The sequence below is a fragment of the Lingula anatina genome, chromosome 7 (assembly GCF_051362555.1).
Source record: "Lingula anatina isolate TDL-2025a chromosome 7, LinAna3.0, whole genome shotgun sequence".
Classification (NCBI taxonomy): domain Eukaryota; kingdom Metazoa; phylum Brachiopoda; class Lingulata; order Lingulida; family Lingulidae; genus Lingula; species Lingula anatina.
Window position 1 is genome coordinate 3,030,001 of NC_141773.1, and position 25,218 is coordinate 3,055,218.

Genomic DNA, 25,218 nt, shown 5'->3' on the forward strand with positions numbered 1-25,218 from the left:
GATAGTCTCGTGTTTAGACAGGAGTATACAGCTAGTCTAGATCTTGGTACAGGTAAGAGAGATGTTGTAGACGTAAAGAAAAAAGTTAAAAGCGAAATATCCCCGTATAGTAATTGATTGGCTCATATTAATGGTGCTTAGAAAGAAAAGTTTAGTTTTGTTAAAGTATTGGTATATCTTATATCATTCTGATGTTTCATTTTATGTTCCTGTGTTAACACAAAGACATGTTTAAATCCATTTCTAGACTAATAGTCTCTCTTAATCGATCACCATTAATGACCATTACGAAGTTTGGCCTGCGTGATATCTAACATGCATAAGATTCCCGTATCTCTCCTCTCAACAAGTGCTGTGGTACAAATGTAAGCCCATTTTGCCATTTTTATGGCATGGTGTGTTTTAAGAACGTTGCAAGTTTTTACATCATCTAGGTCAATACTGTGGAGAGGAAAAGTAGACATATGTCAGACCTAACATTTTGTCATCGGTATAAATACATGAAGTGTGAGATAAGGCCTATCTAAACTACGGGTTATCTGGCCATTGACACTTCAAGGAAATAACCTTGACTGCTGTAGGCATCGATCTGAGTGTCCGAGGCCATGTGAGAATTCTCGGTAGTCAGAATTAGGTTTAGTCCAAATTCTGTTCTTAGTCCGATTTTTGACAGTTCGCAACTGACTGTAACTTTGCTTGGGATCCCATCACGCCTCATTGCATATCGACCTGATCGTGGTCAATACACCGTACAATAGACCTGTGTCAACTTTCTGCTTACTTGTATCGGCGCACTTTATGCATCATCGGGTCATTTCAATCTCTTTTAGCTAAAGCGATAAACACGTGCACGCCTTTTTAATGCGTTGGGCATAAGAATCTCACTTAATTAGGCCACCTTCAGAACAGCGGACTAATTATACCACGGGTCAAATATGGCCGACCCACTTGAATACTTCCCAACGGGATATCTGTTCAGTGTCAATTAGCGGATTAGACGGCAAGCTTTTTAGTGGGTTGCCATATTTGACCCTCGGACTAGTTAGTCCGCTTTTCTGAATGCAGCCTTAAACAAGTCTCCTTGATCACCATACTAAATATCAGATCTATTTTGCCTTAGCTAAAGCTAGTAGTGGTTCTATGTAATCAACTGCTTGGTGATCTGATGTGAACTTTCACTGAGTACATCTAAGGATAACTTGGGATACAAACACTGTAATTGTGCGAAACTCGCACTTCTGCCGCCCTGACAGACACGCAAAGTTTGACGGCGAACTGCTAATTAGGATTGTTCTCAACGACAGAGTTTATAAGTTAACTATAAACCGAGGTGCAACAGGTGGTCTTACACCCACTTTTATCAAATCAAATATGTCGCATTTGTACTCACTTTGCGTTCCAGCACAGCCTTAAACTTAATAAAGTCACAAAATATGAGGACGCACGCATAGCGTTCTTTGGGACATCGCTTGGGTAGAAGGTGACTGTCTTTAGTTTCACCCTCATTACATGTTTCCAGGATATCCATAAAATTGTGTGGAAAGTAATGTTTCCTTAATGCTAGACAAATATTTTTGTTTCTGGTGTTGCTATCACGTGGTTAAAAATAACTGATTTCTTTAGGACAACTGTCCATAGGATATCAAATTATACTATGGACAGTGTTATCCAAAGGATAGCACTATCCAGTGTTGATGTAACTGGACTCAGGAGTCTTAGACCCCATACCCAGAGATTAGATAGATCCAACTAGATCGACCTAACTCCCTGGGGGTTCACGCTAAATAGCTGTCAGCCGAGCGAAAGTTAATTACCCCCTTACAGCTTGTAGTAGGCGAAACGGACATTTAAGCAATATTATCTGACAGTAATCTAGTGAGACTCCCCACGGGGATAGATCGATCTGAAATCTATGGGAATGCGCCCATAGAGACAATTTTTTCTCTGAGCGACATATTCACGTATGAAATTAATGTAGGATTATGTTTTCTAATAAAATGCGATATTTGTTTATTTCTAACCTGTCACTTTATCTTCAAAATGTAAATCAATCTTCATGTATGATCTAATATATTTACTTATAAATCGAGACCACCTTGAAATAATTGCCATTGTTATTTGATGTTATTGGCGCATTAGTTGTTCAATTATTTCTAGGACCTACCTGCAAGCATTTCATGAGATTTATTAGAAAAAGGGTAGCAACGAGGCAAAGGCAATAAGGACATGACTCTTCAATCTTTATGTTTTGGAAAACATAACCTACCGTTAACACACGCATACAGTATATATAGTAACAAGTGCTTGTCATTAACTAGCAAACTACAGTAATTGCGAAGATCTGGAATAACCCAGCAGGTTCATATAGGTTCTTGGCTTAATGTTTACAAATGATCGTGTGGTGCATATAAGCTGTACATTTGTTTTCTTACCAGTGAACTTTAAGTACTCTTAGCTCTTATCACTTTCTCGATATTAATAAGAACATTGCAGATGTATTGGAGGGACACTGGCACCTCGTGTACATGCTGTGTTATTACTAACTGATATGTGATTTCATGGAATCGTTCATCAATAAGAGATAATGCCTTACTCAAGGTCACCGCCCATGCAGCTACTGATATGCAGTTTATGGATAACCTGTCTGTCTGTCTGTTTGTCTGCCCGACAGTCTGTTTTTCTTTATCGTCACTCAGAAACACACTCTCAAATTGTTCATTCTCTTTGTACGCTTTACTTGAGATATATATTCCTATTTTTCTAGGACCAATAAAGACTCGCTGGCATCAAGACGAGGGTGAAGAAATCATGCCAGGGTTTTCTCCAGAACATCGGAAAGTTTGGAGAAAAATAAGCCACGCCTAAATCAGGGTACGACATGTAAGTTCTTTATAGTAATGTAGATGATCGCCACTGCAGATTTAAGGAGCCACATTTTCTCCTCCATGTCTTGACCTTTATATGGACTTTTTAACGTTAGATATTGACTTTTTAACAAGTAGAAGATAGGAAATGTAAATCAGAAATCTTTATAACATGAAAGTGACAAGAATAACAAGATAACATCCTTCATAGCGAGGATACTGTAAACAGGAGTGGATTTTATTTTTAAATTGGAAGTTAGGACATCTAATCACGTAATATGTCGATCTTCTAAAATACGCAATAGAGGCACTAAGAGTGAAGTCAAACAGGTAAGTAGGTAATGGGCGGTGACTTCATGTCGGTGCCTCTTCATTTTTTTCTTTTTTGTTTTTATCTCCTTAAAGATCGATATTCTATGTGTAGATGTTCTCCGATATTTTCTACTTTTGAACATACATTATGGATCGATCGATTGAGATAATTAATAAAGTTATATTTGGCTTCCATAACTCAACTTCAGAATCTCATCACACACGGCGCGTTTTCGCATCAGAGTCACCATCATCGCCATAAACTAGAAACATTCAACGGAGATCTCAGCTATTCACGATAAAATGGCTCCCAGCAACCAAGACCAGAAATCACGCCATGTCTCCGGAGAATCCTCCAAATCCACGGCGTCCACTGACAGCGCTTCTATGTACGTGCCCACTCCTCCCGATGGAGGCTGGGGCTGGGTCATCGTGACTGTGTCATTCCTGTGTAACATGATAGTGGACGGCATTGCCTACTCTTATGGCGTGTTTCTGTTGACTTTTTTGGACTATTTCAAGGAGGGCAAAGCAAAGACTGCCTTGGTAGGGTCTCTGTTGGCTGGGACATATCTCGCTGTTGGTAAGTACATGTAGATAAACTTGTGTGAAAAAGCAGAAATTATACTGTACATGGTGTGTGTGGCGGGCAAGGGTATGGTTAATGTAAGGATTTGCTTCGCCAGAAGAACGAGGGGATGAAGGGGCATGCCATTTGCATGTAAGATGTGTTCCTGATTTGCCCAGATAATGACACGCAAAGTGGGATCGGAAATTGCATTGTAATTAGCCAAAGAGGAAGGTACTGCTCAATCCATTATATTCGCCTTAAGTGCGTCTTTTATACAATGAGAGCTACCAGCGTACATGTCTTGCAATGATCTCGGATTCTAAATTCAATTTTTGCATAAAAAAAAAAAAAAAAAAAAAAAAAAAAAAAAACAGAATATACCTGTACGGATTTTCTCTTTTCCTAGGTCCCATCGTAAGCGCCTTGACGAATAGGTATGGTTGCCGCGCTGTCACGATTGCCGGCGCCATATTTGCCAGCTTAGCCTTCATTCTCAGCACCTTCTCACCAAACGTCGATGTGCTGATTTTAACATTTGGAGTACTTGGTGGTAGGGAGTTTGTAGTTTGAGCAAATGTTTCTCATATTTTTTAAATATTTGTTCTTCGTTTTTCAGTTTCCATACAGTTACGCATGCATGAGCTGTTTCATTGATTCCTAAATAATGTATTTCTTCAAAGGTTGAGTAACTTTGATATATACGGGGAAAGTGAGTGAAGAAAAGATATAGGGTTGTCAATAAATGTTCTGTACATTTTAATCTTAAAAGAAAGAGAGAAATTGGTAGCATAGTGATAAATGTTTTTCTTTTATAGGCATTGTTCCGAAATAAGAATGAGAGAGCGAAAATAGTAGTGATAGATGTTTTTCTTTTCTAGGCATTGGATTCGGCATGATGTATTTGCCATCGATAGTCAGTGTAGGTTATTACTTCGAGAAAAAGCGTGCTTTGGCCACTGGTATTGCAGTGTGTGGCTCTGGCTGTGGTACTTTTATCTTTGCGCCATTTGTGGGCTACCTACTGGAAACATATGACTGGAAAAACGCCATCTACATCATTGCTGGTATCGTCTTGCAGGGCGCAGTTTGTGGCGCCCTCATGAGGCCGTTGGAGGCAAAGCCTGTGAAAAAGAAGAAAAATAGAAAGCCAAGAGCAAAGAATGTGATTGATAGAATAAAAGAACACGCGCGACAACGAACGGAATCCGAGAATAGTACTTACATGTCGACTTCAGTCATAATGAATCGAGTTCAGGAAGTCAAAGAAATGCGACAGCAACGAATCCGCGAAGAGATTGGCTCTGTGTCTGACGTCATGGGTACGTCATACATGTCCCGGATGACGGATTCGTATCATGACGGCCAAAACGAGGAGAGTTTCCCAAACACCCCGAATATGTCCATCCCAAAGACTGTGATAGAAGGGCAGATGCTGGAGAATTCTCCAACTTCAGGAACTACAAGCCCTCTGGAAGTAGATTCGGAGGATGAAAGTGAAGAGGTGAAAACGGTTATTAAACGGTCTTCACCTATTCCAATCCCTGGACAAAAAGCTAATGATTTTACCTCTCATATAAGACCTGATGACGGAGAGAGAACGCCGCTTACGTCTCCAAAAAAGCAAACACCCGCCGAAACTGGGGCTAAAACTTTTCAGTCTCAACATTTATTGTCTCCTACTGGCATTGCCAGCAGTTTTAAAAGTCTCCAACACATTCGTGACAGGGTTCGCGATTTAATCATAGAAGACGCCGCGCCAGTATCACGAGAGGACTACGCCCGCCCGTTGTATCGACAGGACATTTTCTACAGCGGAAGCGTATGTCACATTCCGCAGTACCGCTCGCAGCCGGACGTGGAAACTTACGTGACCAGTATTACTGCGATACCAGAAAGGTTGCCATTGGAGGAGGAAGGATGGTTCTGGCGGAATTGTTGTTGTTGTGTTTCAAAATCTACGCGGGATGTGCTGAAAATGATGTTGGATTTCTCCCTCATGAAGAACAAGACGTTTTTGCTATTGTTTTCAGGTAATTTTTCAATCAATTGATGCAAATATTTCATAAATTGATTTTGATGAAGGTAGCTAGACCAAACATCCATTGAATACGGGTTTTAAAATGAAATAAGATGATAACACGTTTTTGATACTTTTTAGAGGAGAATAATGAAAATTGAATATCGCACCAAGCAAAACGCCTTTTTTTATGTTGTACCGAATGGCCCTGTGCTGCTATTTTCATGTAATTTTTCACAGTTTATATTAAATAAATTAATTTCATCAAGTATGTTCTAGGTAATGTCTTCGCTATGATCGGGTTCTATGTACCGTTTGTATATCTGACCAACCGAGCTGTGCTGCTGGGAGTCGATGCTAGCAGCGCCACCTTTCTTATATCAGTGATAGGTAATGTGTTGTCATCTGCTAAATCAATACATTATTCTTGTCATCGTCATGGCTATACTTTTACTTGAACTGATTTAATGTTTTGTGATATACCCTTATGCAATTATCAACTATATTGAATTAATGGCGATGCTTTAATTTGCCATTTACTTTACAATCAAACTGTAAGTTATATTTTTTCGTAATCTTAAGATGTTTCACGTGATCAGTCAGGTGTAAAATTTTATGCTATTTACTAAATCAACATTTAGAATTCCAAGATTCATATACATTCCTTTGTTTTAAAGCAATTTTTAAAACTCCCACAAAGCGATAGCGCTTATTTTGAATTAGATTCTTATAAACCGAAAATGCAACAAGCTAACATTATTTCCATATTTTTCTAGGAATAACGAACACCATAGGGCGACTGGTGGCGGGCTTTCTTGCTGACCTGCCAAAAGTGGACGCTCTGGTTCTGAACAATATTGCCCTCCTCATTAGCGGGCTGGTCACTGTTTTAAGTCCCTTGTGTACCACGTATGCCATGTTGGCCACATATGCAGCCTTGTTTGGTCTCTGTATTTGTAAGTACATTTATCGAGATACGCTGCTGTCTCCTTTTTGGGCCCATTCCCAATGGAACGATCGTTCTACGTAGATATATTCACCTCCGCGGAAGTTTTCGCTGAATGCAATCAGATTGAGAGATTAACACGCCCCCTCTTGTTTCCAAAGTACACGTATGATCACCAGCTTTTCTGTATTCTACTCAATGTGAAGAGAACGATAGTTTCTTTGGGAACGGGCCCTATGAGTCACCTAAATCACGTGCACACCAGGTTTTAGCGCCGAACAGGTTTGATATTCGTCTCAAACAACAGGCGACAACCATTTCCAGCGCAACATCAACTGTATGTTCTTGTCTTAATAATGTACGTACTAAAGACAAGTCTGTGTGAAAAAAGATGCACGTTTGATGTTGACGAAAAAAATTTAAATGCTGTAGTAGCAAAAGAATTGCTGTTTATCATTGAAAGAGCTTTTGTTACATAACTAATCATTTAATGTTATAAAAAAGCATTTTTTGTTTCAATAGGACATCTTTGTTACATTTGTTCGACAGCTTTTCTTTAATTTAACGTTAAGTTTACTGCAGCTTTGACAAATACCATATGTAAAATATGCTTGGCATTTAAACGGATCAATCTCAGCGAAATATTGTTTGACATATCACGATATTTCTTTTCTCAGCGGCCTACATTTCTCTGACATCTATTATCCTCTGTGATTTGTTGGGACTTGAGAAGCTTACGAACGCTTTCGGCTTGTTAACTCTGGCACGTGGTGTGTCCTCTGCTATTGGTCCGCCGTTAGCAGGTGAGCGAAACAGATATTTTTTTAGAATTTAACATTTTGTCCTAGATGATATTTCAATTTTCTCAATCAGTAACACCAGGACATTGGATGATTCTTTGTTCTTTTACTTCTCCACAAATACCTTGTTTCTAAGGTACAGTAATCAGTATCTTAATTCAAACTAATTAAAAACTGCATATTTCCCGAATATTTATATTTATATGCATATTTATCGAAGTTTATGATACCTTAAAAGCGATTCCAAAGTTCCTAAAATTATTTTGTCTTCTTGCAACGAAACAATTTTGGATACTAACTGAAATAATGTTATATTGGCGCAAGTAGTGTTCGTAGTCGGGTTAAAATCACCATATAATCCGTGTAGTCAGGGATTTCCTTTCCATATAAATCCCCCTTGAATTGCTTTCTTGTCTTCCACAGGTGTTGTCTACGATACGTCCGGCAGTTATGACGTATCTTTCTACAGTGCCGGTGCTACCATCATCCTCGGGGGAATCCTCCACTGTCTCCTGCATCTACCTTGCTTCCAGAAACACGACGAGCCTTCACCACATCAACAGAATGGAAACGTCATAGTGGCTGAAAACGTGGACTTGCACGAGATAGAACAAGTTGCATCAGTGTAGCAGTATCTAATAAGGAGGAATTGTTAAGTTCGAAATGGTAGCAGTATGCATATACTGTGAGATATCCGTTTGGTTTAACTTACAGCCAGTTCGTATGCGAAAATACGCGATGATATACGAGGAAAAAAGTTCTCTGAACGCCAACGGAAAAATATCTCTGGTCTTCTTGAAACTGTTGACTTCCCGCTAGGGGCTTGTGTTAAAAGAACACCTCACTGTACGGAGCACGTACCAAGGAACGTTGACTCTTTCACGCCACTTGTGTTGTTGCGAGCGTGACCGAAATATTCGAAGTCAAATTCTATGCTGTTGAAAACGATATTATGCGATCTTATATTTTCTTTTTTAATTGCAAACAAACACTCATTTTAGAAAATTGGTCGTCCATTAAACACTATCACTAGTCAAATGCAACACGTGTCTGTTTGTAAAAAAAAGAAAATGTGAGATCTTAGAATAGTTTACCAAACAGACGAACTCATTTCAGTTAACTGCAGCATGCTTTATGGAAACGATGCACGATGCTTTATGGAAAGACTGATAATGTTGAAATATCCACGACATCTCATATAAACTCATCTATTTTAAAGGTGCATACACTTGGGTCGTCATTTTTACAATTCCTATTTATTTGTTGACTATATTGTACGAGTACACTATGCTAAATTGATTTTGTTGTTTATGACAGACAAAAGCTGGTGTTTTTTACTTTTGTCAAATAACAACAAAATTCCCTTTGAAAACTCGCTGCAACGTGAGACATTTTACCTCGTTTGTTTTAGTGTTAGTTTTACTGGTGTTTTGATTACTTTAAGAACAAATTACTTTTCGAAATCTCACTGCAGCACTGAGTGAATATGTTTAAATTGTTTTAGTTTCAGTTTTACAATTGTTTAGACAAGTGTGCAGTCAAATAGCTATATTCATTGTTAAAAAAAGAAAGAAAAAAAAAACAAATAAAAACAGGAATAACAACATAGTTGACTTTTGACTTCTGTATATCTGTATCCACGCATTAGTGCCATTGGCTACACCATCGAGTGCATTTCTTTTGTATATTTTTATAACAAAATCATCAATAATGCTAATTTGTCATTTAGTCACGCAAAGTATTTTTATTATCTTATATTCACCAAATTGATTTTTTCAAATAGTGAATTCGAATTAAAGTCCCATCAAATGGAGTGTCCGTATCAAATGTTATCTGATCCAGTATTGAGTGCGTATTTTTCCAATAGTAGCAAAACAAATATGGCACAACCTCGGAGGCTACTTCTATCTTCTCGGTGTTAGCCGATGACTGGGCGAGAGTTCACCTGAGCTAAGGCAGCCAGTTGGGTCTTCTGGGCGTCGTCAAAGGCCCAGTACACCTTGCTAAGTGCCTTTGCCTGGCTAAGTGCCACCACACCTGGAAGAGAAAAAGTTTGTAAATGACTGCCAGTCCAAAGTCGATAGGACAGATTTGGTGGGTTGATATTTTGAACACTGCTCACCAGTTCATGAAATGTCATTTTCATCTGCAGCCACAATGGTGCGCCGCAACCGTGAAAATAAATGAAAATAGACTTTGGCATACACAGTGATACCTGATAACCTTTTAGAAAGCAAACCTCAAGCATGTAATACTTGTATCAAAATTATTATACAATATACTAATTAAAATGTGATGATAATACTGTGATAACAAAATAAAAAGTGCACATTTGAAGTTAAAATAACATTCATATGAAGTAACCAAAGGGGGATACGAAAACACACCTTGAGAGGTGAGACCCTTTTCACATTGAACGTGGTACATTGCGAAATGAAGTATCACCCATACCCACCCCACACCCCACCCCCCGTAGCGCAATTACACGTCAAAACCAGTCAAACTGGTGCTGTTAAAAACCATAACGTTCCTTGTGAATGCGGTCTCAGGGAGCGTTCACAATGTAATTATCGTACTAGGTAGTTCGAACTAACTCCGCGGGGACTTTCGTTGGACGCAATCAGATCAAAATATTAACACGCCTCCTGGCGCTCAGTTGGGTACAAGAACGTTGATGACTAATACGAGTAAGTTGAAAACAAGAGAAGGCGCGTTAATCTGTTAACCCAACTGAATTCAGTGAGAGTCCCAGCAGAGAACTACTTAGTACGACAGTTTCAATGTGAACGCACCTTATCCCTTATACTGCTTTATCTGAGACAAGAATCGAACCACTGCCACGAACACATACATCCTTAGACTGGGCTCCCATGCCTAGATCAACTTAACCGGCTTAAATGCCTGTCACGCTTACCGAATCAGTTAGAAAGTAAAGATAAACACCCCCTAGCAGCTTTACTGGGCGTGACACACAATTAAGCCGGTTAAGTTGATAGCATTTTAGTGAGACTCTCCATGGAGATAGATCGATCCAAATATCTGTGGGAATGGTCCCTTACCTTCGTGGCGGCTGAGTGTTTCAGCCCACTGTACAATCCTGTCCTCCCTAGCCTTGTCTCCGTCCTTCAGCTTCCAGATCTCTGCCAGGATTTTGTCGTGGATCTCCAGGATGGCCTTCATGTCCTTGGTCTCCTCCAGGGTGGCGTTGTAAATGACCTGAATAGCGAGAACAGGAGTTTGGAGAATGTGGATGGTATTTTGGGAGGTGCTAAAATCACAGTTGTTGTGGATTTGTGGATGATGTATTGTTATGTGGCTATGTAAAGTAAGTTTGCCATCGAAAATTAAGGTTGTTCATACATTTGTAACCTTCTTTGTGTTGTTTTGAGTGCCTTACCTGTATAGTTGTTATTGCGTATTTTCAAATTTGCGTTGATGTATATTTGTTAGCAGACGTAGATTTTCTTTGCTGTGGAAAGGATCTTACGACCGAATATTAAACAATCTTCATTATGTTTTTAATAATTTAGTTCATATATACAATGATTTAGAAGAATCGGGGAACATCCACAGAATTAATGTACAAGTCTAAAAAATATTAAAACGTAGATTTCCCTGGGTGTGTTAAAGATTAAAGATTCTTACGAACAAATATTTTTAAATATATAGTGGTATGAAAAACAGGAGGTTTAATTTACAAATCTTTAAATATCTATTAAAACATGTCCATTTGACATACCCTTTTCTGTTCCTCTGTGCAAATATCTAGAAACTTTTTGAACGCGTCCCCCCTCAGTCCTGCCGCCTGGCCGATCCCAGAGTCGATCTTACTGTACGAACGGAAAGTGGCGAACCCGAAGTAATTAGCATATCGGGCAAGTTCGGTCCACTTCGCCTGTTCCATGGTCGACGTGGCAAAGGTCATGGCTTTGGCGCTAAGATCACGGAGATTACCGGCGTGAGATGCGTCGCCGCTATGGGGACCCAGTAAGTCGCCGTGACTGTTGCTGGACGTGGTCTCGTTGTATGCGTACTCGCCCGTGCGGACTGGGAGAAGTAAAGCCCGTTGAGAATCAGTCATGCTGTTTAGCACGGCAACCATTGCTACGGCCTGGTCGTACCCGAGTTTACCTGGAAGAGATTGTAAGGCTTGGGGCTTGTTTCCATGGCCAATTGGTACTGTTTCAGAGACAGTGTATGTACCACATGTATACTAAATTTCTCAGAGATATGTATGTTCCAGCTCACCGGTGATTTTTACTCACAAGTGATTTTGTATATGATACTTTGCTTTTTTTTCTGATTCGAAGATGAATTGGTCGTTTGCATGAGGATGTAGAATTATCATTACCCATTTCGATCGCAACTTTTGTGCAATAGCGTTTACTGGTGGTGTAAATATGAAAACCATAATAAGGAAAACCATAATTAGCAAATTCAACTCACCCTCCCAATAACCGGCCGTGGCAGTTTGGTTCAGGATCAAATTTTCGTCAATCTTGGCGCCCTTGGACTGTTTGAGTTTGTACAGCTCTTCAATGGCGATGTTTCTGGCGGTCATGTAATTAGCATCCATAGGTGCTTCTCTTTCCACAGCGTCCCAGAGAATCTGGCGCTGGTCTCGAGTCAGAATATCGAGGAAGGTGAGACCCACGTCGGCGCGAAGAGTCGCGGAAGACGCCAGATTGCTTCCTTTCCCGCCACGGTCAGCGTATCGGTAGTATCCGAAGGCGAAATAGTTGCCGACCTTGCCCTTGGGAAGGAATTGGATCTCGCGCAGCTGGAATGTCAGCCATGACACACCACGTGACGCCAAGGTTTGCATGAGGTCAACGTTCGAGAGAGTGAGGTTGCCACCAATGCTGAACTGTGGAGATTTGTCAATCCCACCAAGCTTGGATGCTTGAAAACAAATAGGCTTTTGGTCAACATCTCCCCCAATTATTAGTTTAATTAATAGTGTAATGATAAGATAAGTGTCGCAGTAAAAATTCTTACATGCACCCTTTTGCTTTTTAAATCAAACATAGTACACTAAAACTTACAATTGAATTAGGATATTCCCAATGACTAGCCAATCTTCAAAAACACTATGTTCTTTCTCATACTCCGCAAAGAATATGTGAAATAGGAGTAAATATCAATTTGTAATATCCGTCCGAAAGCACTATGAAGGAGGCCTTGAGGAAGCATATTATAAAGCCTCAATAGGGTTGGACGATGTAAACCGAATTCAATGGAATTACCTCCTGAACCCTTGCCTCCGGTTCCTTTTCCGCCTCCTTTGCCGCCTTGGCCCTTGCCGCCTAGTCTCCCGCCAGCTGTGAGGGCGAGACCAACGATAACGAGAACTAGGGTAAATGTCGGTTGCATTTTGTTTGTTTTAAACATATATCAAGGATCTGAAAATATAACGTAAAAGTTATGTATTGTGGATATGTATCTTTATCTCTCATTTAAGATTAGCTTTTCATTTCTAAAATACATGCATGTATCTCATAAAACAACCTTTCAAAATTCATATTACGATGTTACAACATTAAAGACCTAATTTCGTAAAAAAATACACTCAATTTTTGTACAGAAAGTTATAATCATCACAATTTTAGTTATATATATCGTTAATTTAAAAAGAAAGTTTCATGACTGCTCCCAAACTCTGCAATATACAATTAACTGTATCTAATACCATTGATGTAACTGTTACCCCAACCTACAATGCAATTCCCGGCAGGTGCTCTGTCAGTGTCTGGTATGGTGTGTAGACCGCAGTATAAATGTCCTCGCCACATGGCGTAGGCACACGCGCAGAGAGGCCATTTCACACGCTGCCTACGTCGTTGCTATATCAACCGACCCACGTACACTGCTCGCAAGGTATAAAGGACTAAAAAGATTATCAGCACAGGCGGACCTGGGTTTCCACTGGGCAAAATCTGGAACGATCCACGTTCACTCCTTGGTCGGTCATGTTTACAAGGGATTGAGTCAATTTATGCATATGTTAACAGTGTAATTTTAGCAACAACCAGATCTCCCTGTTTCAGAGTCTACTTGATGAACTAGACGACATCCCTACCTGGGGAGCATCGGCATTGCCTTGGGTTGTGTCCTTGGTTCGTACAGTACTTGTATACCACAATATGACACAGTGTAAACGTGGGTACGTCCAGGTCTTCTTTCAAACTCCTACGTCAAGGTCTTCTAGACGCCTTTGGGCAGTGTAGAGGAGGGGATAAGTCCTTATTTGAATTATTTGGTGTATTTAATATCAAACGTCATAATATAATCTCATATATATCTTAATTAGTAGGTGGACATGGGCTTGTCATACTGTATTTCCGTAGTACTTTTTAAAACTGAAGAAAGAGACTACGAGATGGAAACTCATTTATACCGAATTTGTCCTTTGCGCATTTAATTCTGTCCAAGGACAGAGGATACTAATGCGTATATTTTAGTAGCGTAATTAGCGCTATTGCTTCTTGGATGAAGGGTACAAATACTCTTTGAGTAGTGCTGGGATTGTATTAATACGTTCACTCAGGTACAAACATTGTGTAAAACATAGACTCAAGAAGGTTTGTTCTATTAGGACTGGGTAGCAGACCCCATTGTAATTCTTTACATCAAATAAATGTAATGTTAGTAAGTGACAGCATGCAGCGAATAAGAGCGGGGAGTGTTTTGTAGTGTTACTTTAGTTGATTGACACGACCTTATTGTACTTAAGCGAAGAATGTAATGTAGACGGGGAGAACGATATAAGAGGTTGAACGGAGAGGAACAAACTGTAGATAGCGTAGTTAGAAAGCGATAATAAAGCATATGGAAAAACATGGAATTGTTTAGTTGTTACCTCGCGCCACCAAGACAAAGTCAGTAGCGTCGTCACATAGATCACAATCCTCTAAATAAATCTCTCTTTGGGGCGTTTGTTTTTTCTCTATTTTTTTACGAAAAAAATCTATTCACATTTCTCAGTATATCATCCATGTAGCTTTCTAAAACGCAGTTCCTTGCATCCGGAAAACAACATTAACAGAGAACTATCAACAGTGCATTGCTCCTTTTATTATTTACGGGCCAGTGTACATAAACAGCCTTGTTTACGTCCAGGAACGAATCTGGATACCGAGTCGAAATAATGTCAAGTTAGCCAGGTTCAACAACTAACATTCACTGCATGATTTATTGACACTTCAGATCAAGGTTTAGTTGTTGGACAGTCAATGCAATTCTTAACCGGGTTAAATAATTAAAGAAATGACCTTTCATGCAGTTATTCCTTACGCTGTATGAAGGTAATATTTGCAAGGCGGTTTAAATGACTCTAGTTGCAAATAATAACCTACAAACTGGTATTACTCAGGGGGGCGTTAATGCACTTTTGTCTCTCGCAGCCAAGCCGCTCTGAATGGTGAAGCCAGCAATATGTAAAGCAAGACGTGCTTTTGAGACGCGTTTTCAGGCATTTAGACTGTCATAGTGATGCAAGACACATATCTTTGCTATTATATGTCGTTTGGCCATTTCCTTTGAGCTATATTTAACAATAAAAACTTCATAGGCCCGCATGTATACAGCATATGAAATAATGCGGTTATTGCCCTCTTCCTCTCCCCTAGAAAGTGAAGGCACGTGTACCCTCACATTCTGAACACACTGTATGCTGGCATTGTTGGGCTGTATCGTTGATGTTCTTCACACACTGAAAGCAGCAGAAACAAGGCGCACACATACTGCAGAGCCACAAGCACAGTCTGTTTAAGTTAAAGCACTTAAGCTTGGCACACATGCTGGTAAGTCTTAGATTAAGCAGTCGGGTTATTTTATACCAGAGACTGTGTGAAATTAAGTTATTTGACCCTGTGAACAGCAACACCGCAAGTCAGCTGTTCAGTACTGTTTATAATTTAAAAGGGTCAAGGACGAAGGAATGCATGAAAACTATGATGCATGATGGTGGTAGCTAAATGTTGTAAATCATAAATGGTTTAAAAACTGTAGAGAACAATTTTGTTCACTTTGCTGCTTTACTAAACGGAAGAACTAGACATAAACATGCATTCATGTTGTACATCTGGAAGATGAGATATTTTCTCAAATAAATGAGGGTATTTCGGTGCTAAACGCTGAAAACGTACGCATTGCGGTTGTAAAATCGCGTTTACAGATGAAACGTTTTTAGTGACACCAAGGCGCTGAGTTCATCTCCACGCACTCATAACCTCTGCATATATCAGCGTCTTAGTACTCATTCCCAATGAAAGTACCGTTTTAAGTAGTACAGATCGATCTAACCAACTCTGCTGGAACTCTCGCTGAATGCAATCAGGTTAGCAGATTTACACGTCTCCTCCTGTGGGGTCAGTTCTTTGGTAATCCGAAGGGTCCGGTATTCCGTAAAAGTTTATTGATGCGACAGCTGCATCAGTTGTGTAATTCAGCGAGAATCCGTGCAGAGTTGGGTCGACTCGCGTAGACCTATAGTATCTTTAGGAATGGAGTCTTAAGTAAATACTTCCAGCGTCATCTTCAGCATGCATGCCCACATTGTGGATTAAGCAGAAGGATTAAGGTCATGCCCTGGATGTGGTGTTAAGGAGAAAAGGAAGGCACAGCGTTTTTATCTTATTTAGTAAAAAGTCCTTTCTCTCCGCGTCCTGTCAGTTTAGACCAGTTCACCCGAAAGCTTGTCTCTTCTGTTAGTAAGCGCACCCTAGGAAATGCGGTACTCGGTATGGAGAATATGAGGCTTTCTATGTCTTGTCAATATCAAAACATAGACATCTCACTGGGCCTGTCAATCAGGTCCCAACCTGACCCTCAGTAGGTCTGTTCACACAGGACTGCTTTAGACCGAGTGAAAACACAAGCACCTGTATCTCTCAATCATCGTCGAGAATCCAAACCCCCATATTTGCGGAAGACCTCATAAATCTCATCTATTAGGTACGTATTCCACAATTACAGCGCATTCACAACAGCGGACTAACAGATCCGCGGATCAAATATGGCGACCCACTAAAAAGCTTGCCTCTTAATTCCCGATTAGACACTTAATTTAACAGATGCCCCCTGGGGATTACGCAACACACATTCAAGTGGGTCGGCCATACTTGATCCGCGGATCTGTAAGTCCGCAGTTCTGAATGCACTCTTGTTCTCACTCAAACCATGGGTCTTGGAATAGATCAATCTTGGAGGCCATATTCCTATTTATCTTCCTGTATATTAGGCCGTAAATGATTCATGAGATTTTTCAGTCGTAAATTTGTTGTTTTATGGTCTATTTCGATGTACTGAAAACAACCCAGTTAATGGTAGGTGGTGTAATCTTGTTACCGGCGCAAATCTCTGACATCAGAAAGGGAAATACAGGGTTGTTAAGCCAGAAATAGAAGGACAATTCATTGTGTGTTCAGACACGATAGGACAAAGGTGACCTTGATCAGGGATAGTAGGCGAGTGCGAGTTCAGTCAAGAAATAAAAGGACAAGGTATGTTCAGATCAGGAGTGTAAGACAAAATTCAGAACAAGTTGATCCGCGGACTAACAGATCCGCGTACTTAATATGACTTTAAAGCAGCGCCGACTAATTCCATGATGGCCTCCCCGCCTCCACACGCGCCGTCGCTGCAAGGGCCTTGCTTTTAAGTCATTATTTAATTAGTCACAATAGCTTTTACGTTTAGTCGGCCATTTTTAGTCGGCGGATCAGTTAGTCCGGGGATCATATGTTCTGAATGCGCGCTAAGATCAAGGTGAGTTCAGACCAGGAATGTAAGGTCAAAGTGTGTTCAGACCAGGAATGCAAGGTGGTGTGTTCAGACGAGGAATATGAGGTCAACGTGTGTTCAGACGAGGAATATTAGGTCAACGTGTGTTAAGACGGGTATCAACTTTGTGCCCGACTGTGCTGATTGACCAATAATGGTTTTGACCGCCTCCGCTGCCAGTTTCCTGGCACTGTTGTCCAAAACCTGGCCTGTCTGGGTTTATGTAGTTTTTACACTTACCGTAGTGGTTGGCATTACAAATATTATCGATCATTTAATTGATTATTAATGATCCACGCATCAATCCGGCATGCGGTGCTATTCTGTAACTGATTTGTCAGGCAATATGGTTATTTAGTCTCATATAGGTAAATATGTCTCTATTTTAGAGACCAGCTGAGTGATGAAATGAATTTCATGCAAACATTCAACCCTACAGAAGCAGAAAGAGTGTATAGAATTACATGTAGCCAGAGACATATCTGTGAATATCAAATGAAATATTTGGAGGCTAGTATACACAGATTCTGGTGCCTTCAGACGCACTCTAAATGCAGACTAACTGAGACGGGTTAGACACACGGATCGTGGTACTAAAGAAGAAGAATCGAACTCAGTCAGTTCGCACGTTTTTGTAATGTTTACATGTCTGTCAGCGTTGTTATAAAATAAAGACCGACACAGTAGTTAGGGTATGATTTAGCAACTGTAAACAGGTCGTAGTTCGAAGAGCCAAATCATGCGACGAACGAATATGATACGGCTAAATGTCACGCGGTGTAAGCACTTAGACTCTGAAGTCGGCTTTCACGATCTATTTCAAGCATCAAGTGGTTTATTGTCATTAAATCAACTGGAAACCGTTTAAGGGACTTTGGGATTTTGGCAAGCTAATAGAAGGCGCACGCGCCATGAGGGCAATGACACCAAGTTAAGTGCCGATTGACGCGCAAGTGTTTTGTAGTCCCAACGTTGAGTACAATGGCAGCCGCAGGGCCCAAGCAAATTGATATGCTATTATCACTGCTTTAAAGGAAATAACATCTTGTCTTGATGCTGCTTTGATTGCCTCTGGACCTTACGTGCCCTCAGGTGAAAGAGAAACTGAAAATGTGTAGAGAGGATATTGCATTTTATCTTGGATACAACGAATCCTGACCCTGCACATTTTTTTTGTAACAAATGATTGTAATTTTAAAAAAGACATTAAGATTATGTCTGTTGCAATAACAAGCCTGTTTATTCATCTCGCGAGCTGCAAAACCAAAACCAAAACGAAACCAAAATAAAACTCCCCAAAACCTAAATGTTGTTTACTTAATGTGCTGTCCCACGATATTGTAATATTATCACCAACAGACAAAACGAACCAACGTGAACTCTGATCCAAGTTGAAGGGGACGGCAGTGTCGCAGGGTTAGTACCATAGCGCGCAGTGATAGGAGAAAGGGACACACACACACACACACACGCACACACACACACACGGCGCTTGCTGACTCTTTTAAAAGCGTATCTGAAATTTAAAGAAATATTTCTGGCTGGCGTCTGGGGAGGCATCATGCTGTATATTAACTATTATTTGGTTGTCGCGGTCTGGTTCTTTGATGAAGTTGGAAAATCAGTCAATTAAGGCTTAAGTGCAAATTCATTGTTGAGGCGACAGGATGTAATATAACGCCTGTCAGATGCTTTTTGTATGCGCTGGGTGGGGTTTGACAGAGCATCATTATTTCATTACGTATTCTGTCTATTCGCGGTATTCTCTTTGGCAAAACAATAACATATGTTTTATTTAATTTGTAGACAAATCCATCTATTGAAAGGAGTAGGCTTGTAGTGTTATTAAGTTATGTCATTTGGGTTGATTGGCAGTGTTGTGATCATTTGAGGGACTTTGGTCTCTTTAATCAACAGTCAATTGTGAAGTAAATGTGCAACTTTTTCTCTAATTTACCGATATTACTTTATTTTCTGTATTTATTAACGGCCTCAAATATTATGTAGCAACAAAGCAACACGCTGCAATTTATTAATGTCTATCCTCTTATTGTCACTGTTATCTACTTTGAAGTATTGTGCATCGATCAAACAATGGTATTAACGACGTTTGATTTTAATTGAAAAAAAGTTAAATTTAGCCGAGAAACCACCTTGCGCACAAGACGCTCAGCTGGTCCTTGATTCATGGTTCGTGCGACGGGAGCGATCCTTACTGAACAAGCTGGTACTGTGTGGATATATACATGTTGCATCGCCTTCTTTTTATCGCATACCATTTTTGTAACAGTCTGTAAACCAGCGCTGGCTTGGCACAAGAACCTTTTATGAAATGCATAAATCTGTTGTTGACTGCGTTGCTAACAATGCCAACTGAAACATTTAGTCAACAGAATCGATACTCAGAATGGGTCTAGATGATGTATAAATGGGTATACCAAGCTCAAAAAGTACGTGGATTACGTATAAATGCGTAGAGATGCTAAGTCTACTAGATAGAGTAGATCACAGGCAAGCTCGTCACATTTTGTTATTTTCAACCGACGCATGTTTGATATTTCAAAAAAAAAAAAAAAAAAAAAAAAAAAAAAAAAAAAAAAAAAATCCTGTTTTAAAGTACTTGGCGTGCAGAGCTCTCTTTACTCGCATGTTGGTCAAGGTGTTTTCTTGGAATTACTAATAGGAGGTTTGTGGGGGACACAAGAGTGGGCGTATTCTAAGAAATCCAGTGTACATGAGTTTTGCGTTTCTTAGTAACCTGATGTCTTTAAAGTATTGACGGTAGCTTTATTTAGATAGTATATTGTTTAATGATGGCCACATTTTTCTTCTTTTTTGATTTTGATTGATTCGTTGTCTTATTAATAATGGTTCCTAGTGCCCACAGTGTACTGTTAAGTCAGTTTGCAAGTTGTGCGCAGACGACAGCTACAGCTATGCTGTTTTTAAAGAAAAAAAAATTCCCACGTGAAATGGCTTAGAGAAATCTGCAAAACATACGCTGTATAAATATCAATCTCAATATCCGTGTAGAAGGCAGGATGACCCGTAGACAAACCATTTTTGTTTAGAAATGGCGTTGGTTTTATGACGTACGTGAAAGAAGAACGCGCAGTTTCGCTGCCCGATTACATAACATGAACTTTAAAAAAAAAACGTGGACATATTTTGTTAACATGTGCTCAACACATTTCATCAGTCCATTTGCTTACGGCGCTATGTTGATTAAGAAATATAATACTGCCTTGTGAGCAGACGACCATATTAAACTTTATTGTTTTTCAACCTTCATTGCAACTTTCCCAATCTATAAATCTTAGAAATAGAGTTATTTGGCAATAAACGTTCAGCTTGCCCTAATCCGAATCACTTTTCGGTCTATCAAGAGTCCAGACAGACATCGATAACTAGTGTCAATAACAGAGGGACGCGTACATTTATATGAAAGACATGGGTCACAGGTTGGATCCTAAGCCTATTACGTCACTATTACGTCACGGTTGTTTTAACTCTTGATGATCCCATATCCTGTAACGGTTAATTTGGCCCAACCTTTGCTTTTTTTAATTAAGTCTATTTCTCATGAAAAATAGAACTATTTTTTCGCTACTGTGTGCACTTTTATTTTTCCACGATTTAATTTCCGGTTTGCCGTGTTCCTTTAACATGAAATCCTTGTGTAGATCACCTTCAATGAACCCGTGACACCCAGTGACTAAAATGTGGTTTCTATTATTTTTAATATCTGCACTCGGGCCTGGGGTTTCTGTATCCTCTACCAGGACATAACTAGTATGCGGGTCAAATATTGCAACTCACCAAAAGTTTACCGTTTTATCTGCTAATATAGACACTGAATTGATTCCCCGTGGGGAAGTATTCAAATGGGTCGGCCATATTTGACCCTCGGACTAGTAAGTCCACCGCTCTGAATGCGGTCATACACAGATTTGTCTCTGGTGTATTCTTTACAATTTTTTCTGCTGTCCAGTGAGAATTTTTGCATGGAATAAATGTCATCACTCAGTTGGTCTTTAGTATAAATATCTTTTATATTTATCTTAGCAAGCTGGTCGCAATAGTCCATCATTAAAAGTATGTGCAACAACATGTAAATTTTTATATCCTCGGTGAATCAGCAATTAGTTCCTAAAGGAAGATTAAATGCAGTAATATGTTGAGTTAAAGAACGGCACAATCGTAATAGCCACCGATACTATATTCTTATTTGAAAGTCTCGCAAGTCCAGTTTACACTCCCGAGTTTGTATACACTCTGAGCGCATTTAAAACAGATGATGCGCGGACTTACTGATCCATGGACAAAATATGGCCGACCCAACAGAAAACCAAGCCTCTTATTCCCCTGATGGTCACAACGTCTCCACAAGCGCCATTAAAGGGATTAAATCTCGCCTCTGATGTTTAATTAACAGACCCCTGCAGCTACGGCGCGTGACGGCGGGTGCGGAGGCGGGGAGACCAGGGCATTAGCGGCATCACTTTTATGTGGGTCGGCCATATTTGATCCGCGGATCTGTTAGCCTGCGGACCATCTGATGTGAATGCGCTCTCTGAGGTTGGAGAGGAATTTACTGCTTAGCGAGGTTTTATGAAACTGGACATCATCGTTTGAGTCCGTTGTCATGAACTTTCCTCGTGAACACCATAAAAGGAAAAGGTTGTTTCTTGTTTTTTCTCTAGCAAACTTTAAACTAAAATACAGCTCGTTTTCTAAAAACCAACATGATTAGATTATTTTTCTTGTTACTGTAGTTGTAATAATAAAAAATTTTATCATTATTTTACTGTGTAATGCGATTCAACTTTTTACACCCTCCTTTGGCAAAACCTGCCTGAAAAATAATATTGAATACTGAGTACTGTTTGTATTGTTTCATACATTTTTTTCTCCAACCATTATTATTGATTTAGTCGGCGTATCTGCTTACAAACCTATTTAAAAGCAACCCGATTCCCGATGTATCGATTTGGCACTTTTCGGGGGAAAGTTTTGCGTGTAAAGGGAGATATGATATTTTACATTTAATGAGTTTGCACCACAAGGTAACAGAATAGTTATCACATAAACCGTTTTTTTTTACTTTCAAGACATACACTGCACGTTAGAGTTTTATATACCAGGCATTGATTTTCCTGGCAAATTTCAACAATTCCCCCGCAATCAACAAGGAATATCTTATCGGAAACTGTTGCGAAAAATTACGATCTAAAACCCCGTTTTCTAGTTGTAAATTTCAATTTTTGCCAGTCTTCATCTTCATTACGAGTATACTGCTAAGTTAGAAATAAAGTTTGTTAAATTTGGGATACCTAGTACCAACAGATAATATATATTTACACCGATATTTATCCCAACTGTGAATATAAAATAACGTCCTCGTGTTGGAAAACATGATTTCGCTTAATGGAGATTGATCGAAAAAACACACTTAATCACATTTAGTACAAATACTTATATCTGATCATCTACATAATCGGCGGAATGGGCAAATATTGTATACAATGCACAAAACACGACAGGTTGAATGTGAAATAGAAAGCTCCTTTGAACAGAGAATAAAGAGCGGTGCATCCCTTTCTTCATGGTACCCTGAGTGTGTTGTAATCTTGTTTACAGCACGTGGCACGCGCCCGTCCTCGTGCAATAAACAAGTTGCATGTGACTGTGAGTGTATGACTGCTAGTGAGTCATGAACACAAATCACTACATCCATTCATTCTGGACTGTGTCCTGCAATACGACCAGTAAACTGGTACCTTCCGCCTATCGCATGTGGGTTCTGGCCATTGTGGCTGCTGAAGACGTGCCCCCGTGACTCATTACCATAAAACTCCGGCTTGTTTTGCGTTTTCTTTTTTTTTTTGCGACACCCTACTGAAAAGACTTGATGGAAATCTTGATGGAAATCTGCGACAAATTATCTGTATCAAGTTTGAGATAATACACTGTCACTCTTGCGATGAACACACACCAGGAGTCCGCGAGATGTGATCAAGACAAATACCGCGAGAGGGTGGCGGTGTATTATTTGACATATATTCCCAGAGAAAGTACCTGTATTTCACCGAAAAACCCCTAAAATACCCCTAAAACCGAATAAAGCGTGTATCGCCACAGTCACATAACATTTCAAGGTGTCGTGATATCAGCTTTCTACTTTCTGCCTATGATGCCACTATAAACCACGAAGACGGCATGCTTCAAGAAGTGTACCGATACCCTTGGCTTTGCCCTCTACTCGTATTCGACATATACATGTATGTTTACTATGTGCCCCTGTGAGAGAGACACAGTGTGAGTAATGACTGACTGACCCCTGTACAAGCCACTAATGACCACTGACCGATAATGCAGTTGACTTAGCACACAAATAGTCAGATTAATCGGTAGCAGGCATTGGAGCCGTGCATTAATATTGTATTCAATGCACTACAGGGTGGGATTGACTTCCAGGAAAGAAGATAAGAGAGTGGATGTCTTAAAACTATTGAATGAGCCCAAAATACATCCCACCTTTCTTCTTTACTCGTCAGCATGTCATTTTATTAAAATGCTGGCGTTGAACAGTACTTTGGAAATAACAGAAGGCGTGTTAATTTGTTAAACTGATTGCATTCAGCGAGAGTCCCCGAGGAGTAGGATCGGTCTACTTAGACCGATAGTTTCATTGGTAATCAGTACTGATGTTATCATAAGTGTAGTAAAGTCCATATTTGTCCAAACGCGGGGAGGGGGGCAGGTAAATGAGGGGGAAGGTCGGCAATTGAAACGAGCCGCCCAAATGGCGTTTTAGAAGCCTATTCTGAATCAATACATCGTTAAAAACTGTGGCTAAAAAAGCGACCTGAATAGCCGTATGGTCGGAATGCAGGACAGCTTCTTAAAAAATGGTTAGTTGAAGGGTTATATAGAGAGACTAATTTCCGTGGAAATTTCAGCGATTCCCTTTGCACTGCCGTGTATAAGTACATAGATGCGTATGACCTGCAAGAGTTTTGAATCCAAATGAGCGATCAAAGGAAACGGACTATAGCTATGCCGTTGGGTCCAACTTTTGTAGTATAAGTGTGGTGATAATGCTCACATCTACACTTAGTTTTCCTGCAACATTGAGGTGCATCTTATGTACACCATTGGGTTTCTTAGCATTTATTTTCGACACTCAAAAATATAGGCAGTTCAAGTGTTTAGCTAGACCACTGCATACGCACGCACACACAGGCACACACACACACACACACACACACACACACACGTGTACTTGAAGCAGTGGAGTAAGGGGCATTTAAACTAAGCAATGAGCTGGTAACCCCCCCCCCCCCCACACACACACACATACACACAGAAAAAAAATTAACAAAAACAATCTTTGCCCTATCGTGAGCATTCCTCACTTAATATATTGCTGCAGTGGATCACGGGGTTTCATGCGTCTCTTAACCTTTTGGAAGGAGCTGCAAGTCGTTAATTACGACCTAAATGACCAAGGTCAGTGAAACATGAAAGCATTTTTTAACAGCGATAACTAGACTCGTCTCATTTCGTTTACTTCCCCCATACATAACGGGACACCAAGCAGTTATCTATAGTCTACAAGACCACCACCAATTTTCTCATAATGTCCCTTCTCCATGTTTCTCATCTGTTTAAACTGTAAATCACCCAAATACAAAGCCGCGACCGACCAGTTTAAACTGGTAGGTGTCTATGTAAAATAGTAATCAACAAAATACCAAATTCTAAAGGTCCAAACATTCACTTTTGTGAATACGCATGTACGGTATATGTAGAACAGTCTGTACAGCCGGATGTCTGATATCAAGTCCACGTTAAAAAAGTGTTCCAATTTCTTCCGGATTCTAATTATATGACCCGTGCTGGATGTTCGATGACAGTTTTAT

General features: G+C 39.9%; 3 protein-coding genes across 12 annotated transcripts in view; 2 read left to right on the forward strand and 1 right to left on the reverse strand.

Annotated features, from left to right (window-relative positions):
• Positions 1–9,055, forward strand: part of LOC106165769 (monocarboxylate transporter 14-like) — a 14,131-nt gene extending 5,076 nt beyond the window's left edge. For 4 of the 8 annotated variants that reach the window (XM_087017218.1, XM_087017222.1, XM_087017219.1 and 1 more), the window contains 8 exons: positions 2,765–2,880; positions 3,386–3,759; positions 4,154–4,297; positions 4,626–5,777; positions 6,044–6,154; positions 6,541–6,720; positions 7,388–7,513; positions 7,934–9,055. In XM_087017218.1, coding sequence (XP_086873344.1) covers positions 3,480–3,759; positions 4,154–4,297; positions 4,626–5,777; positions 6,044–6,154; positions 6,541–6,720; positions 7,388–7,513; positions 7,934–8,139 — 2,199 coding nt within the window. In that variant the 5' untranslated portion in view covers positions 2,765–2,880; positions 3,386–3,479 and the 3' untranslated portion in view covers positions 8,140–9,055. Of the gene's footprint in view, positions 53–2,764; positions 2,881–3,385; positions 3,760–4,153; positions 4,298–4,625; positions 5,778–6,043; positions 6,155–6,540; positions 6,721–7,387; positions 7,514–7,933 lie in introns of all 8 variants that reach the window. The other 4 variants (XM_087017224.1, XM_087017225.1, XM_087017217.1 and 1 more) reach the window with 3 other exon arrangements.
• Positions 9,056–9,227: 172 nt separating this feature from the next.
• Positions 9,228–13,643, reverse strand: LOC106165768 (uncharacterized). The gene is made up of 6 exons (XM_087017244.1): positions 13,228–13,643; positions 12,757–12,912; positions 11,957–12,412; positions 11,250–11,641; positions 10,570–10,726; positions 9,228–9,547 (listed from the first exon to the last, which is right to left on the reverse strand). Exons 2-6 carry the CDS (start codon positions 12,899–12,901, stop codon positions 9,429–9,431), a joined length of 1,269 nt encoding a protein of 422 aa, XP_086873370.1. The 5' UTR covers positions 12,902–12,912; positions 13,228–13,643; the 3' UTR covers positions 9,228–9,428.
• A 1,508-nt stretch (positions 13,644–15,151) lies between these two features.
• The window catches only part of LOC106165760 (monocarboxylate transporter 12), a 32,413-nt gene continuing 22,346 nt past the window's right edge, over positions 15,152–25,218 (forward strand). Inside the window, exon 1 of one of the 3 annotated variants that reach the window (XM_013544110.2) lies at positions 15,152–15,312. The gene's annotated coding sequence lies outside the window, so the exon portion shown is untranslated. Of the gene's footprint in view, positions 15,313–16,191; positions 16,466–16,840; positions 17,014–25,218 lie in introns of those variants that run through there. The other 2 variants (XM_087017230.1, XM_087017228.1) reach the window with 2 other exon arrangements.

Bases quoted from the DNA above. Each gene is read 5' to 3' on its own strand.
- LOC106165768 (XM_087017244.1), bottom strand. From the start codon at position 12,901: ATGTTTAAAACAAACAAAATGCAACCGACATTTACCCTAGTTCTCGTT. The intron at 10,727-11,249 runs GTATGTCAAATG...CTCGCTATTCAG, and splicing joins GCACAGAGGAACAGAAAAGG to GTCATTTACAACGCCACCCT. The intron at 9,548-10,569 runs GTAAGGGACCAT...TTTCTCTTCCAG, and splicing joins AACACTCAGCCGCCACGAAG to GTGTGGTGGCACTTAGCCAG.